At 32.5% G+C, this 18,812-nt stretch overlaps 1 protein-coding gene across 3 annotated transcripts in view; it reads right to left on the reverse strand.

Annotated features, from left to right (window-relative positions):
• Window positions 1-18,812, reverse strand: part of LOC149807731 (receptor-type tyrosine-protein phosphatase T-like) — a 135,648-nt gene that overhangs the window by 11,285 nt on the left and 105,551 nt on the right. For all 3 annotated transcript variants that reach the window (XR_016423352.1, XM_089969944.1, XM_089969937.1), the window contains 10 exons: window positions 18,168-18,244; window positions 17,899-17,935; window positions 17,245-17,342; window positions 14,314-14,433; window positions 9,246-9,421; window positions 7,776-7,911; window positions 7,075-7,224; window positions 6,734-6,833; window positions 6,210-6,283; window positions 1,835-1,966 (listed from right to left, as the gene is read on the reverse strand). Coding sequence is in view for 2 of the 3 variants with exons in the window: in XM_089969944.1 (XP_089826070.1) it covers window positions 1,835-1,966; window positions 6,210-6,283; window positions 6,734-6,833; window positions 7,075-7,224; window positions 7,776-7,911; window positions 9,246-9,421; window positions 14,314-14,433; window positions 17,245-17,342; window positions 17,899-17,935; window positions 18,168-18,244 (1,100 nt within the window). In the remaining variant the exon portion in view is untranslated. The remainder of the gene's footprint in view (window positions 1-1,834; window positions 1,967-6,209; window positions 6,284-6,733; window positions 6,834-7,074; window positions 7,225-7,775; window positions 7,912-9,245; window positions 9,422-14,313; window positions 14,434-17,244; window positions 17,343-17,898; window positions 17,936-18,167; window positions 18,245-18,812) is intronic.

An 18,812-nucleotide genomic window follows, 5' to 3' on the forward strand; every position in this document is an offset into this window, starting at 1 on the left:
GAGTGAAATGATTTTTTCAAGTCGCATGTAGACATATGTTAAGGTCCACCTAATATCTGGTGTTAAACAGAGTGTCCATCTATCCCAATCTGCAACCAATATTCAGTAATACTAAAAGTAATTGTTTTGCCTTATATGTAATTAAAATTTTTAGACAATCAGTTAGCAAATGTATGATTCATCTTTTCATTTTGTCAAAGATGTGGAAAAGACAAACACACGCTATCAAATCAAATAAACTTTCTATTTGATGAAGATAACCGTACTGTAAACGCTACAATCGTTCGCACACTGAGATCGCAGCTGTTAGTCGACTATATGATATGTACGATCAATTTTACTGCGAACTAATTCGATAGCCAACTGGAGTGAAATTTGCAGAAGGTAAGAAGCCAAAATAAAAACATGCATTATCATTCTTTGTAAATGTTTTCAAGAAAATACCCCGAGATCGCTGGCTAGTAGAGCAAGGGCATCTATATATTTTGCACACGAGCTAAGCTATGCTTTACTCCCTGTTTAAGGTAACGGAAAGCAGACTATTCGAGTCTAATCCTCGTGTGCCTTTTCATTCTTCTTAATCGAGTATAAGATAATTTCATACAAACTTTTAATCGTGGAAAATCTCTAAAATAAGTGATGACATGGGCGTCGTGATCAATATTTATTCCAAGGAAAGAATACCTATAATGTGTGATCTTATTCACCATTAATATTATGGTCAATATATGATCAAATGCAAGCCGACCACCTCTTGAATATAACAAATGAGAGTTTCTAGTGGGTTAAATAATGTATCTTTGAATTAGATTTTTAACCTAATTTTAACAATTATAGTCAAATCGATACGATGGTTGCAGTGTGACAGTTTCTAGTGATTGATGTATAGCACTTGGGCAACATGACATAGACATTTAGCATCATGTCTCACCCTATCACAGTATCCTGACACCAGTCCCTCCTATCCTAATACTAAGTTGTTAATGTTGAGCTCCAAGCTGCCTGCTGCTAGTACTATTATTATAAGTCTTTGGTATGACTCTGTCGGGTTCGAACCCACAACGTCCAGCATACGAGGCAGATGCTCTAACCACTTAGGCCATCCAAGGTGCTTGATTAAATATAGTGATGTTGAACTAACAAAATGGCCTTTAAAGGACGATCCATTTTCCACAAAAATATAACAAAACATTTTTTAATTTTGTTGATAAATTAGTTTGATAGTCCAGACGACCGTTAACGCTGCTTTAACGCTATATTTTCTGGCGTCTAAAAGAGTCCCACTACACGTAAAAAGTTGTTGCATGTGGTACCTGACTATACAGACCACTGACAAAGTAGCTATTTAACACGAATTTCAAACGAATATCACATATTTTCCGCGGAGTAACGTTTCCTACTAATATGTTCAGGGGATATAGTGGATGAATGTGATGCTTTTAAGATACAGTAATGTATAGGACTGTGCTTCAGACATGTTTAAAACTAAAAGACCTTAACCATTAATGTTTTGACTCTTTAAGCGTAGGTTAATCGTTGTTGTTCTACTTTCTCGTTTTCAATTGAAATTTTAAAAAAATCCGCGTGACTGCAGCTCTTCAGCTGACACGCAGAAGATTCAGTTTTCAGAATAAATGTGTCCTGTACATATAACCGATGTCTTGTTGCAAAGAATGTGTACCTATAAACAGACATCTGTCCACGTACAGAGTGTAACTATTAACGTTAGTATGTACGATTATTTTGTTGTTGTGCAAAGATGATCTGCTGCTTTTTGTCATCAAACATATAGGGGGAAAATATACTTCCATGCAGGTTCGTTATATAGTATTACCTTCATTTGGGACAGCGTATTCATCATGACGATCGAACGGACATCGAACTGATACACCATTCTCCAGAAATCCACTTTGGTGTTCTCCAGAGGGGTTTGGGTGATAATGAAGCTGTCATTTTTGTTGTGTGCCTGCAGAAAGTATATAATATATCGCATTCTTAATTCTTACGATAAATGTGGTGCACTGGAATATAATGCTGGTAGTTAGCAATTGAAGATAAAGAATAAAGAGAAAACAATATCAAGGTATTAGATTTGCAAACCACATCGTTATTCTTTTGAAAATTTTTGAGCTAAAACATTAACTCATGTATCATGAACAATACACTCTACATATTCCCCATTTTAAACAGTGTCTTCTATGACAACTAGCAGAGTAAAACTAACTTCTGGCTACATTGTCTGTCCGATCGCAATTACCTTGACCGTAACCTGTTCATTCTAAGAGGGACGAGCTCCTTCCCAGATGCAAGGGGCGGTAAGTTATGAAGTTTGTGCAAATCATATGAGAGCATTACCGTTAAATGGTGTATTGTGTTTGAGCTTGGGACATATACAGCCTTTGGTTCCTAATTATATACAATAGCAAGCCATGCATACAATTTGGTAAATTTATGGTGTAATTTGCTATAGGATCATTCTAACAACGGCGTTTTTCTTGTATGGTACTAACGTTTGCATCCCTACATCAGAATGGTGTCCTTCATTATAAATTGTCTACTTTGTACAAATTATAATTAAGGTATATATTATTGAATTACTGCTTTGACGAAGAAGATTTTTTTGTCTGTGAAATAACGTGCACTCCTTGATAAACATACGACCCACTCAAAATACACAAGTAGATTCCCTTCAGAAGATTTAGACTTGATATATAGACCAGAGTTTCAGTCATTGTTTGCCTTCATATTTGAATATTATAATTTAATCATTGAACTTTTCATCTTACCCTGAAAATATCCGCACTATATTGATGTACTCGTTAATACGATAATATTTTAGTGCAAACTGTACGGTTAAACATGATCGTAGTCTTTCCAATTTTGTTGACAATGGGCGGACCTAAATTTAGCTTGAAAGTACAAGATTATGCCAATTTCAGTTTAAACTCAAGCACTTCAATAGTTATGAAAGGAAAACGAGCGTCGCCATGGACGGGATCGAATGTAATGTGCAATGTCACGAGACGGACCTTAGTAACATTATATATTACTTCCATACATATGGCAGTGGCCTAAAGGTCAGAGCCATTCCTTTTATACCCCAAGTAACAACTATCCACAAAAAAGTTTCATAGTAAATGAAGGCATTCTGGAATTGAAATTATTGTTCCCAAACTGAATTGAACACATAAAGAATTGACAGACGATGTCATAAGATGGAGTCCTTCATCGTACGGATGGCGTATTAAAGGGTACTATAATGCTGAATATTCTCAGCGATTTCAACTCATATGTAGGCAGCTAAGGATAAAATGTACCATATCACAATAATTGCACATCATTTATGGATATAGCGAAGACAACAATGTCCATCACTTCAAAAACTTTCATCATAATAATTGTAATCAAATTAATTTGAGAATTGAACCAACTAGATATTCTGAGTAGAAAATATACCCAAAGTCAATCTGCAAAAGCTAGTTAATACATTTCGCGTAACTAATCGGTACAAGTTGCCACCGTTATATTCGCAAATATTGGTAACGCCGGTGACCTGATGGTGTTATCGCAAGAAAATTGCATTTGCTCAAGAGAGAATTCTATATGATATACCAATATCAAGAATGAACATTATGAAAATTTAAATGTACTTATTTATCACTCATAATTATGCTGAATGCATTAGATATTATGCCATTCACATTGGTGTTGGAGGTGGTAGTAGCGGTAGTAATGGTGATGATAGTGCGTGGTCTTTTTCTGGTAGTTCGGAAAAGGGAATGTGGTTATATTTATCGTGCAAGTATAATCAAATTCATGGAATGGAAAGGAAATGCATAACATAACTAATACAATTGAAGGCAAACAATAGATTTTAGCATTGTTCTTGCATTGTCTTTAACTATATTGTACGACACTAACTCAGTTTAAATTGACAAGTACCACTGTTGTCTTATGTAATAATATATTTCAAGTATTAAACGTGATGCCTATTATATCAAAGTGTGAATTTATCCCATTTAGAACTAATTTACTAAGATAGTCAAACTCGTACAGACATCAACCCCACAACCAAATCCATAATTATATCCGAAATCTTTGCGTATTATATTGTATCGCTGGTTTATATAGTATCCATGTGCGTGTCCTTGCCATATGGTTACTTTCCTACTCGATCATTATAGATTGGAAGATGAATTATTTTATAACAACTGGAATAGGTCACAATATGAGTATACAAATCCGACAATTGCACATGTAACTGTACTATTGAATGAACCTCTCCAAAAAGTCAATATAGCACATGTAACAGTAACATTGAATGAACCTATCCAAAAAGTAAATATAGCACATGTAACTGTAACATTGAATAAACATCTCCACAAAGTCAATATAACACATGTAACAGTAATATTGAATAAACCTCTCCAGTAAGTCAATATAGCACATGTAACTGTAACATTGAATAAACATCTCCACAAAGTCAATATAGCACATGTAACAGTAACATTGAATGAACCTCTCCACAAAGTCAGTATAGCACATGTAACAGTAACATTGAATGAACCTCTCCAAAAAGTAAATATAGCACATGTAACTGTAACATTGAATAAACATCTCCACAAAGTCAATATAGCACATGTAACAGTAACATTGAATGAACCTCTCCACAAAGTCAGTATAGCACATGTAACAGTAACATTGAATGAACCTCTCCAAAAAGTAAATATAGCACATGTAACAGTAACATTGAATAAACCTCTCCACAAAGTCAATATAGCACATGTAACAGTAATATTGAATAAACAAGTCTATATTGCACATGTAACTGTAATATCGTATAAACCTCTCCACAAAGTCAATATAGCACACGTAACAGTAATACTGAATAAACCTCTCCACAAAGTCAGTATAGCACATGTAACAGTAATACTGAATAAACCTCTCCACAAAGTCAATATAGCACATGTAATAGTAATATTGAATAAACATCTCCACAAAGTCAATATAGCACATGTAACAGTAACATTGAATGAACCTCTCCAAAAAGTCAATATAGCACATGTAACTGTAACATAGTATAAACCTCTCCACAAAGTCAATATAGCACATGTAACAGTAACATTGAATAAACCTCTCCACAAAGTCAATATAGTACATGTAACAGTAATATTAAATAAACCTCTCCACAAAGTCAATATTGGACATGTAACTGTAAACATCGTATAAACCTCTCCACAAGTCAATATAGCACACGTAACAGTAATATTGAATAAACCTCTCCACAAAGTCAATATAGCACATGTAACAGTAATATTGAATAAACATCTCCACAAAGTCAATATAGCCCATGTAACAGTAACATTGAATAAACCTCTCCACAAAGTCAATATAGCACAGCTGCAGCTCATATCCTCATAATTATCGGTGCTGTCTGTAATTTCGACTAGCAGAAGATGAAGTCAGTGCAGCTTTCGCTAACCTGTGTGAACATTATGTATGCTAGATTTGTATATTTGCCAAAACACATTCTAGTGATTGATAATTATCTAACACTGATATGTTCTAGGTCGTCGGTCGCAGATGCTACAGGAAGTTGCGACTTGAGTGCTCAGTGAGCGATGATCGATAGAAAATGTAACTTGCTGATTTAGTGATGACTGAAAACAGAAATGTTAAAGAGCTTTTTCGTCATGACTTCCACACTATTTCTTTTTATATAGTAGTAGCACAGTAGCCGTTCTTATTGCCGCTGGAGTAGAAATGCCAATGAATTTAAATGTACTATTGCTGTTTTCATAACCATAATGATACTAATGATCATAAAGATTTGGTCATAAAGTAAACAAGTTATATCCTATAAAAATATTATAAACTACCTGCAACCACATATCGTGTATGTTTTATTCATATTCTTTTCAATTCAGTCTATATAACCCTTAGTTGATCACTGTTTTTCAGTGACTGATCGTGCAGATTAATTTGACTATGTCATGTAGATACGTTTATAGACATGTGTCTATGGATACTGAGCCTTTTGCCGTCATTGACAGTTCAGAGAGATTTGTGTATTATTCACTATCACTGTGAATCTGACAAGTAAATGAGATTGTTCCCAGACCTTAATTTCGATAAATGAAAATTATTTTTACTGTATTTCTTCATTTTGCCACACTTGAGTGATATCATATCGGAACATGAACACTTACCGGTAATACTACCGCGTTGATATAGGAGTCTCGCCCTTCGACGTAGACGTTTAAGGATGGACAATAGTTCTTGTCTGGAATATCAACAAATTCACAGATCGTTTTTATTTATGTAAAAACACAGGCAGATAAATCGTTTGTTTTCTCTAGTTTTGCAAACTGATGTTAAAAAATAACTTGGTTTTAAATTCCTTCCATGATGATAATTAGAGCATAGGAATGAAAAACAATTTAAGCAAAACGTTGAAAAGCCTTAATCTGGGTCTGTCCTTTCGCTCCTACAAAATCTTTCTACTCTATTTAATGGATTGTTTTTAATGAAAATAAATGTTTATCGTATGCCGCAATTTAATATTTTTACCACTTTAACTTAAGGAAAAATGAGATGAATGTATATATGTCTTCCTAAAATCTCCTAATGTCTTACAGCTAGGACAGAATAAACATAAAACATTTTAAAAGTCACAAATGGTTTTAGGTATTTAATCCTAACAAAATATACGTGTGCTAAAGTTTAGTAATACCGGGTAAAATGTTTGAATATCTGTTCTTCTGTCTATTCTCTGTCCTCTTTCCATTTTCAAACACATCCTCGGTCGCTTCATTTACATACATGGTGAGCTTCTGAATATGTAAAATAGTTGTAGCTCTATTATATTAATAACATATATCGTAAGATAACGAACGAAACTTTAATGTTGAACTTTTTGCGTATAAAATTGTGAAAGAAAGTCACATGATCAATGCATATAATACAGAAAATCATTTAAATTTCGTTATTATTTACACCAAAAATTTGTTTTTTTCTTCTCATTAGTAACATTAAGTAAATGTTGTTTTGCATCCAATGAAACAAATTATTTACCTCAAACTCAAAGTCAATCTTCCGCTTTAAGCTGGTAACGTTTTCCTTCAGTAATGTACTGTATGTTTCAAGGAACTCACTGGTTGATAGTGTGGATGTGGTACACGTCAGCGCCTCTACCAGAGCTTCGTGGAGAAAAATGTACTGCTCCTTAAAGTATACAGAAAGGAGACAAATGGCGGCTAAATACATTGTCACCATTGATTGATGACGAAACGGAACTATAGTTGTTCCCTAGGTATCTACATTAATTTTAGTATACTAAATACTGATGATGATAACACAACCAACCACATATGCTGTTCACGTAATGGTATGTATCTACGTGCACATTTATGAACCGGTTATATTATTGCTTAGTGACAAAATTATTGCTACTAAAACTACTGCTGCTCTTGTTTTCGCTTTCAACACTTATTTACCAGTAGCTTGTTCACATTTTATACGACGCTTCGGTTTTTCCATCATCAGCTAAATACTTGTTTGCATTTGCTTCTTAATGCTATTACACTTATCATAATTAATGTTTTTATATGTTATCTTTATTCAATAGTAATTATGGAAATACTAATGATATCTATAATTGTAAGGATGGGCGAATTACAATGATGATACATTATGAAAGATTAGACATTCTGACATGAATCCATTATCAGTATTAAATACTATGACCTGTTTATATTATACACTTTGTTGCTTACAGCAGTCTGGACAAGACCCACTCGCTGCTTTCTGAAGGTCTCCAGACATTGGACCACATTGATGTAGCCGAGTTGTTCAGCCTGGTCAACAAGGTAATCGAGAGCCAAGAATGTTCCTGTCCTACCGATACCGGCACTGAATAGGGAAGAAATTTATATATGCACACACAAAGTATGGAGCAAGAACATTATCTTCAACATTTCAGATTCTTTTGAACAATCACATTTTACATTAGTTGCCTTTGTCGCAAAATATAAGACATACGTTTTAGCTATACATTTACTACACATGCTCCGTACATTCATGTGCAAAACCGTTATGCTCAACTGCAGAAACAAAACAAGATTTTGCTAGAAACATTTTAAGCTGGCATTGTTCTATACAGCGATATTCATGTCACCTAACTGTGATAGACGATGCCTAAAACTAAAGTAAATATTAATTTGTCTCATAAAGCTCCAATCTATAATTTTATTTTTTGAAAAACATGAATAACCCCATGACCGTCTTGTCTTCCGAATATCCGATTTCTAGACACCAAATCAGCGTTTTGTGTACAAAAGAGAATAAACTGAAAAAAACAAAGCAAAAATGTGTATTTAGACAGATTAATTAATTGGAACAGGGCTGGTAAGGAATTACATATGTCGAATATCTCTTGAAACACTTTAATAGTTATCGCTCTGCTGCGCATCATGCTTTTCATATGTTGATATATTGTATGGTGATCCTCAAGGCACGCAACTAGGTTTTTGTGTGACATTACTAGTATAGTTATTAAGGGACAGTATTTTATGGTGTATTTTTGGACGCATATAAAAGCACCGGTAACCCACATGGAACTGCTAAGCTCAAAGTATAATTTTACTGATACAAAAATTGTTCAATCTGAAAAATATACTACTAAATAAATTTGTCATCCATGAGTAATCATTAAGTGTCATAATGAAATAAGGATTTATTATTTTGATTATTACACTCAAGGGCCTATGACAATCATATTACACAAGACTATATTGTATCAACCTGTAACAAAAATCAACATCAAAAGTGTCCCTACTTATATATTCAATTGTTTAAACGTCACTCAGTGTAATACAATCATAGTTCCTAATAGTAATGCACTGAACTAAAGAAGTAAAAGAAATTATATGACTTCATAAGCTTAAATATGCTTCAACCCCTACTTTGCGCGTGTAGAACTTTTGCCACACTTGTTCATTGTTCCACCACAAGCCAAACACTCTTGTTTCAAATAAATTAATAACTAACTACATAACAAATGCATACATCCTACAATTAATACATTCAGAAGACAAATGCAACGATATTATTTAGAACAAGAGGGACTATATGAAGCACAGTGTGCAATTTTAATAAAAAAATAACAGTCGTCCGCCAGTATGATACTGGATATAAAAAAAATGATGCATTTGTATGAAATAGTAAAAATCAAATTAAATTCAAACCTGCAATGAACAACGATCAGACCGTTTGTGGACCCCTGTACCTTGGTGTTGCGAACTGTTCGGCGAAAATGAACTAAGGAAGACGCATATCTGGGTACACGCTTATATGGCCAGGCAGTGAAGTGAAACTGCTTCACGTGTCGTTGTTCTAGTTTTGTATTCCCTTTCTTGTGTACCTGCAGAAATAGCAATTAACTGGGTTTTATTTTTGGTGCTTTCTGCCCATAATTTTCCTTATCCTTATGGATCCAGGCTGACTTCTAAACAGTATGAACAGTACTGAACAATGTCGTATTTTGCTAGATGAGGAATTCCTGTCTCTTTTTTGATCTTTCTTTATCAAGCTGGATGCATAACAAATACTGATAAAATGATCAAATATAAAGTTAAATGAAATGAGTATGCTCCTACATGCAACTTTACGTTGCAAAAGCACAACGGCAACGGAAATGTATCATCGGGGACGTTTACTATACCAGCAATACTCGATGTGAAATGGTTGCGACTGCAACAGTCTTCCATATTTGGAGCAAGTGGATATTGTCATCTCTCATCAGGTAACTGGTCGTATTAAATACTTAGAATGTGTTCAGTTAATTAAATTTCCGGATCGTTCGTCAACATATATGATTAGCCTATTATTTGAAATGACATCACTGAAAACAACATAAACTGGAATTGAGTATTCTTTTATATAGCTAAACTAATAATTTCCATCAGGTTCTTACCTGATAGTGTGCGAAGAGTTTAGGTAATAGGTATACACGTTTAAACTTACATATTCTACATCCCTGTACAGTTATTATATCTTCGTCAGGCTTATAATCTAGTTGAAACAAGACATTGTATCAGAATTATCTATTAGTACTATTGTAAATTGGTCACCATAGTGTGCAAGGAAAACAATTAGTTATTTTGTGGTAATGTCACAGGGCACAATCTACAGCATGATGAAATAAATGTGTACATTGTACTTGACAATTTTAATATTTATATGTTCTGTAAATAGGCCTTATCAACCGTTTGCAATATGTCGTATTATTTAACAGAAATTGTCATGTGATACATTAACTTGTATTTGTATTTAAATACGATTATAATTTAGTGTGATCAACTTAAGCAGACTTAAACACTTTCTACTTCAAATTTCTGAAGTGATTTGAATTAATCGTAACATCGATTCACACATGTCTGATCGTATTATTTCAGCATAATCTTTTTTTACAATATGTAATACAGACGTTAGCCAACCCCTCTTCATTTCTTTTCGACTGCGAAGATTATACCACATATAACATCGAAAGGTTGCTGTATATATCGCGGAATTTTACGCGATGAACAGATTCACAAGGTTCGCATGTGCCATATAGCCCTCTCTTTAATGCCATTCTTCATAAACGACGTGTGCAAACTGGCGAACAATTTTTACATGGGGGGTATATCTCAGGCCAATCTGTCTAGTCCGATTTGGGGTCGAGTTTATCCAATAACGCAGCAGCAGATCTTCCTATCATATAGTATGAGAGAGATAAAAACTATGACTGAGACCTATACAGAAGCGGCAGAAACAATAGATTCAAGCATGAGAGGTTTAATCTAGAAATTAGAAAGAAAAGTTAAACCAGGAAACCTAATTAATGATTTATTCATATTGAGTGTTCCCTTGATTTCATAAAAAATGAACCTGAATTGCTTTTAAATTGTAATATGGTCATGTGCAGGGATATTGAAAACCTGAGATTGTTAATAAAGCAATTGAAGGCGAATGAAAATTTAATATAGTATAGTGTGCCTAAAGACCGGGTCAAGAAATGTGAGGAAAGCATAAACATCATTAAAATTTTATTTGAGATGTTGTTGGATTAGATTTGGAGGCGATGAAAGTTAAAAGTCCCCCATTAGGAAAAATCATAACGAAACCCATGAACAGTGATAGTCCAATTTTCCAAATATAAGAACAAACAGAATGTGTTGAGACGCTATAGAGAGGCATGGAAAGAAGCCGGTAAAGCAGCCGACAATACTACGGCAGCTTAAAGACCAACTGTTGTAGCTTAAAGACCAGTTAATGTGTCTCCAGCTGAGGGTTTCATATTCAAAGTAAGAAAGCTCGTGCCAGCCTCTAAAAGAATTCAGAAAATCCTTTAAAACAATGAAAAATGCTTTGTACAAATATAACAAGATAATAATATACTATTGCACCTCTATGTAGTTGATAAGACCAGAAATAATGATATAGTAGAAGAATGATTGGACTACGGCGGAATCGTACACAATGTCTAGCATGCGGACTGTTCTAATTGTGTATAAAGTTGTTAATGTAGAATATATCCGGACTAAATGGAACACATTATAGAGTAGAAGTAGGATTTTATTAATTATGTTATTATAATTAATGTAGATCCTGTATTAAGCAAAATATTTGCATCGATTTCAAATAATATGGATAAATAGATGGGCGGACAAAAATAAATTACCTGTCGAAAAAATTGCAGATTCTAGAGCGCGTTATTCAATAGTCGATGATATGTTTTGGATTATATAAACTAATCTGTAAATATTTAAGAAATCACAGGGCTAGATTCTACCATGTATTCATATATTATGAAAATTCCCTTGTTAGAGTTAAACCTATTGTGCCTTAAGGTAGTTAGAGAAATGACTAGAGGGAAAATGTTACGAAATTATTAAGGCAATGTATGATGATGAACAAGTATGTGTTAATTAGAACAATTATATTACCGATGGCGTTAATTGTTCAGTTCAGTTTTAGTGCATGCACCCCTAACCGTCGTTATCGGCATTAAACCCTTCTTTGATGACAGAAACGTGAATTTTCGCAAGGAAACGTTGAACTAATTTTACTGCTGTATCAGAATAAATGTTTGGTTTGGATGGCAATGCTCACCAGTTGAACAATATGTCTAAAAGACTTCATAATAATTGCGTAAGTGGAAATTGAAAGTGAACGCGTAAAAAAGAACCCAAGATTGATTGAATTTTGCAAAGGTGGTTGTCTGATTGAAGCAAATTTATATTATATATGACGGATATTTTGTTCAAACCTTTCACGGTATATATCCCGGAAAAATATAGTTGACGCTGAGGCATATCTGAAAGAAGGGCTTTAAACACTTGTCAAAACAAACTTAATTCGTTCGCTTCGTCTGACCGATTTGTTGTAGCACCCATTCTGAGGTCTGGAGGTTTATGATATCAGTTCTATTGAAGAAGGTTAAAACGTGTTGTGATAATATATTTTTGTTTACTATTCTGCATGCATTCAAATATAATAAATTATAAATTCCAAAAAAAAGACATCATAAGCGATGTTACAATTTACAACCATGATAGGGAGCAATGTGTGACCAGTGGGCTAAAATGTTAACAAGGTAATGAAGATAAAGGGATTCGGCAATGCTTGGTGTAACCATTGCATAAATTATGAACATTCTTTTCTTATAATGTTTAGTCAGAGAATTAACGACAATTTTAGGATAAACATCATAGATAAGATTCAATCAATTGAATGACAGAATTTACTTGTTAGCAATAAGGAAAATTAATCAAAAATTATTTACCCATCTTTTTAGGAATATTAGGGCTTTTATACAAATTATCCTTGGAGAACGCTGACGACTAACTTAGCAATGTTTACTATACAAGCCGTAAAGATTTCTAAAGGATTATATCATCATCTTGTGATACTGACGCTAGATCAATATCATTCATATTATGTTTGCTCCAATCAGTCTTTAGAGTTATCCTTAAATTATATTGTGTAATTAATGCGTAATATGTATTGTATTTCTCTCAGATAGAAAACTATACAATAGTGTTTTTTTACATATATAGCAATGCCTGTTGCTACAATGTTGATATGTTATACACTGAAATACCTTTTCGTACCGTATTATGGGCCAGTGGACTGTCATACAGACAAACACGAATGGTATTAATTTGTGTACAGTTTCCCTGATATGACTGGAGCAAAGTGCACACGAACCTTTTCATTATAAGGTTACCTTTTCTCAAATAAACAATCACACGGAATATTTATGATGATAGTGTCACAGTGTACGCATATATTTGTTTATATAATGGATATAAGTCGAAATGTATATGTCAATGAAATCTTATTTTATGCGACTATAAATATCAACGAAAATACTTGCATACTTGCTTCTTGTTTGTGCGATACGGATATAAGGAACGTTTATTCTTATCGAAGGTATAATAAAATGCGATATTCCATTCGAACGTATTACATTTATTTACTAAAAAAGTATAAGTTTTAATTTATTGTAAAAATACAAACAGTAATAGTGGTATCAAATTATCCAAAATGATTCCAATAACACCACTCTTACCGAACCAATCTGAAAACTTAAATATCCTAGCTTAGAAACGAAACAATGCGTTTCTACTGCATTTTGAACTCTACAAATAGCTATATAACATACCTTAGTTATTCTAATAAACGCCATGGGGCGGTATAATTTCCAAAAAGGGGTTTGGGAATACCGTACATAACTGTTTTACTGAATACGTTCGTAGATTATGTTGGTTTTATTTTTCTAACAATTGTAGAGTTATTCATGTAATATTTTAATTAGTTTGGACATACCATACTGGATATGTACTTTTCTATAAGCCTCGATAAGATAGGATTTTGTGGGGGGGGGGGTATTAGTAAAGGCGTTTTTAACAAAGTGCTTTTATTTTTTTAAAAAATGTATGGTATAATAACTTAAATGTTCTTAGAGATAAGCATTGCCAATAAAGGAAGGTGATAAATGAGTTACAAACATCAATACAGATCGAAATATCACAAATAAAACATAATGAATATAGAACGTATATGTATTGTGCTTAAACAATTATCGCGTATCTCTTTACTTTTGGGGATTAGGAAACCGCTATATCTGCTTGGTTTCTTTTGAAATAAAAAAATTAAAATCTAGTTCGTGTTCCATAACATAAACTCATTTATGAAACTAAAACAAATAACTTGATTTTCTCCACGCTTCATACTTGGACAGTTTAGCTAAATTATTTCATGTCATACCTTTGTAAGCTCTAGAGTCCTTACTGTGAAATCCGAAAATGATTCGCATTGAACAAGTCTGACAGAAATTGCACCAAATTCAATGGAACCCTCGTCAGGCCAATATTTCTCACACTGATGCTGCAAAATATTTATGAAAACATGTACATATTTTTATTCTGAAACAAAGCATACAATATGAGTAATCTGAAGGATATTTTATCCTGTTCAACAACGAGTCAGCTTCATTAATAGCAAATATTCCGGGAGACAAAATTGCAGATATGTTATAAGTAGCTGGAATATCATATTAGTAAAATGCAAAAATTTATATTTAATTAATTCGGTAATTCCGAGTTAATAATAATGATGATGATAATAATAATAATAATAATAATAATAATAATAAGTGATCTTCTGCTTTACGAAAACTTCCTAAGGCGCTCACTGGCATAAAGTCTGCATTGTCTACTTCAGCAAAACAACTTTATTCCGCATCAGCAATAGTTTCTGACTCTATGCGAATGTTAATAATGCACCGTTCTATAACAGGTAGCATTCAAAAGTTGACTTCATTATAGATTAAACAGCAGATCGACTTCCAGATCAATATAACTGTTAACAGAGGTAACCATGTTTCAACAATGGACCTATGCTGTAAACTTCGGAACTGTATGATGTCTCATCGTTTAGGCGTGCAAGATTATATAGGAGCAATGCAGTCAGTAGGCCTACATCGTTTTGATTGCCTAAAATATCTTGACCTAATGTGTGTCAACGCCGCTACTAAGCATTCTAATTTTGCGATAATCCTGTGAAATGCCGATGTCAGGATGTAGACATAACTTTTATAATGTATGTGTTCAAGGATTTTTGAATTATTTAATTTGGAATATAACTGGAGGCATGGACACATTTTATTAAAAGTTGAAATTGTATCGCATAATCAGGCACATCAGCAATGTTTGCACTTCAGCATAATCAATTATATAAGTAGATAATTACATTCGCGACCTTGAGATCAATCTGATTACTCTAGTCTTTCGAAGCTATTTTCCTCGAAACATACTCAGGTTAGAGAACTATCTGTCTGGGAGTCCGGTACATGTACGCCATTGTCTCGCTACCGTCTATGTTTTGTTTGATAACCTTAAATATATTTTTAACGAGCTCGATCGTGGCAAATTGTCCATATTCTAACCGACGTGACCTTTTCCAAAATGCCCCTCGGGCAAATGATGACAAATTTGGCTTCCTAGTATTGATAGTGCTGTCCTATAAGTTTACATTCCCAAAGTCTTCGCCAGTCAGTAGAAAGACTAATGCAATGAATTTCATGGGCCATCGAGGACTAACAAGAATGACATACGTTGATATGTCACATGTACTAAGATCAAAGTAATTAAAATAAACACTATGTGTGAAGCGTACCGATATGCATATATATACATATATACATATATATATATATATATATATATATATATATATATATATATATATATATATATATATATATATATATATATATATATATATATATATATATATATATATATATATATATATATATATATATATATATATATATATATATATATATAGTTGCAACTCTAAGGTAATAAGCTAAATAGCAGAGGGAAACAAGTTTTGTTAAACTTAACAGATAATTCAATTTTCTAAGTCGTTAAATTATACTGCAAGAGGAATTTACTGTATTGCTATTAAAAAAAATGTCTAAACAGTTGTGTCACACGTCCAGCAGCACAGTGCGCCGAATGAACATAACGTCTCAGATGTGTTAATGTGCAAGTGTCATTGAATATTCTAAAGTGACAAAAGTGATGATGTATCACAATGACAATCCAAAACTTGTTTGTATGAAGTCACTATGAACTCGATATATCGCTATAGTTCACGCTCAATGAGCACCTTACAACTCCATTAAATAACCCAAACAAGTGATTTCTCACATTTCATATAAAAAATCATTAAATACATCTTTAGAATTATTACACGACAAGAACATATTAAATAGGAATATGGGATATCTATCATACAATTCATCTCCTAGACTTTATTATGACTATGTCGTATTTCATCCGTGAAATATATATATATATATATATATATATATATATATATATATATATATATATATATATATATATATATATATATATATATATATATATATATATATATATATATATATATATATCCCCACCTTACATACACCTTTTTCGCAATAACTCGGTTATCAATTCAGAAACTTTCTGCAAACTGTAAGCAGGATTTTATATAATCCTTTACGGTCATAATCTAAAACTCAATCCAAATAAACCCACAATATTGTATAGGTGTTTGCAATCTACAGACAAGAAATAAACGTTTAAGATAATTCAATTTAACACCACACGGCTAATTTAATTTTTGCTGATAGTTGAACTTCCTCAGTTTGATTCTAATCGAGCTCTACATGTAACACATAGATCTGATATGCGCCGTTCAAGTTCATATAATGGAGTGTGTTCGTATTTCTGATACCCGTAGTGTTACCAACCAATTAGATATGTGTTGCTTTATGACTATGGGACACTTAATTTATTTAAACGATAAGCACACATTACATTTTTCACTTTCATGGACTTCAGAATTGTACTTTGACTGGTGAATCGAATATTTAGCTTCCAATGATCTCGAATTGGTGTATCTGACATACATCTGTTATGACGGTGATCTCGATTATAATCAAATTTCTAAATTCCGAACCTTTAAAAGATTTATGCCAATTTAGTGGAGTTCTGTTTTCTCTACGATAGTTGTAAGAAATGCAAACTAAATCCTACGGTTGGAAGTGATTTTACTGATGTTGATTTTCCTAGCAGCCTTGTCACATTTAAACATAATTTAAAGTATAGCATTGTTCATCTTCAGAGTATTTGAAATTACCTTTCCATCTTCAACCAAATTTGTTAGCATGACAATTTTGAGGGACTCGGTTTGCCATATCATTCTCCAGAAGTCGTTTAGAATTTCCAATGTGGGTCCTGTGAAAATATATTCATTGTTTCTTAAGCGTTGACTATTATGTGACCAATTAACTTTTAAGTAAGTAATATCCTGACTAACTAAGGATATTTAATATATTCATTGATGTGGCATTATACGTACGAGGTTAAAATGGTATAGTTTACCAATCCTAATATAATTATTTCATGAATAATTCAATATTTCATTTATAGTCCGTAATACTTGTATATCCGAAAAAAATTTATTCATTCACGGTAGATTGTGACTACTAACTTAAAGATAATCTGAGCTAATATTTCAATATAACAACTAAAACCAACAAAGGCTTTTGAAGCCAGAAGATATGGATAATTGAAAAAGATGTGGCAAATGCAACAGTTTGCAGATCTTTACGCTCATGACTGAAAAGAGATGGATAAGTTAAAAGTTACGAGCGAACTTCCTAATTTCCAAAAACTTAATAAAAACCGCTTGTCTGAAAACAAATACAAAATTTGGTATTTTTCAGAAATAAGACAGTAATAACCTGTGATAGCACTTCAAATTTCAAACATTGGCAGATAATGTACTCACCCTGTGCGGCAATGTAGGCATGAAATGACTTGAAACCCTGAAAAATAATTAACGCATCATGTAATATTATGTGTATGCTATCAGTATGAAATGATAATTTGTATTACTACTATAAATTAAAGCATTTCCCTCAGTCATTAATGCATAATCTAGATTTGCGCGTAGAAAATATAGATCAGTTCAGAGATCATAGAACATTTGTTGTGATGGAATGTGTATCCTTTTAATAAAAGATTTTGTACATGTTTTAAGATAAATTAGCTACTTACATTCACGTAACATGCATTAATATAATCAGTTTCAGTAGCTGGGTCCCATATCTCCAGCTGAACCCGTGTATCATCATCTGCAAAATTGAACATTGGACTCAATTGTTTTGGTAGGTAGGAAACATTATAAGCTGTTCATGTATTTACATTAGCTAATATACAATTCCAAGACGGTTAACCCTTGTAATAGACAAGGATCATGTTTCCGTTTACGTAAATCTTTGCGACAATTATGATACTGGTTTCTAGCTTTAAGACAATTGTAATGAAATATTTAATACCAGATATGATTAACCAACAAATTTATCACAACTCTCTTAAATACATTACATATAGGAGTAATATTCGCCCTGTCAACCCTTTTTTAATATTACATGCATTTTTGTTTCAAGGGACATATATATATATATATATATATATATATATATATATATATATATATATATATATATATATATATATATATATATATATATATATATATATATATATATATATATATATATATATATATATATATATATATATATATATATATATATATATATATATATATATATATATATATATATATATATATATATATATATATCTATATATATATATATCTATATATCTATATATATATAGCGTTACTTTTAAAAT

Source organism: Sinohyriopsis cumingii, chromosome 1 (assembly GCF_028554795.1).
Source record: "Sinohyriopsis cumingii isolate HCF-2022 chromosome 1, ASM2855479v2, whole genome shotgun sequence".
Taxonomy (NCBI): domain Eukaryota; kingdom Metazoa; phylum Mollusca; class Bivalvia; order Unionida; family Unionidae; genus Sinohyriopsis; species Sinohyriopsis cumingii.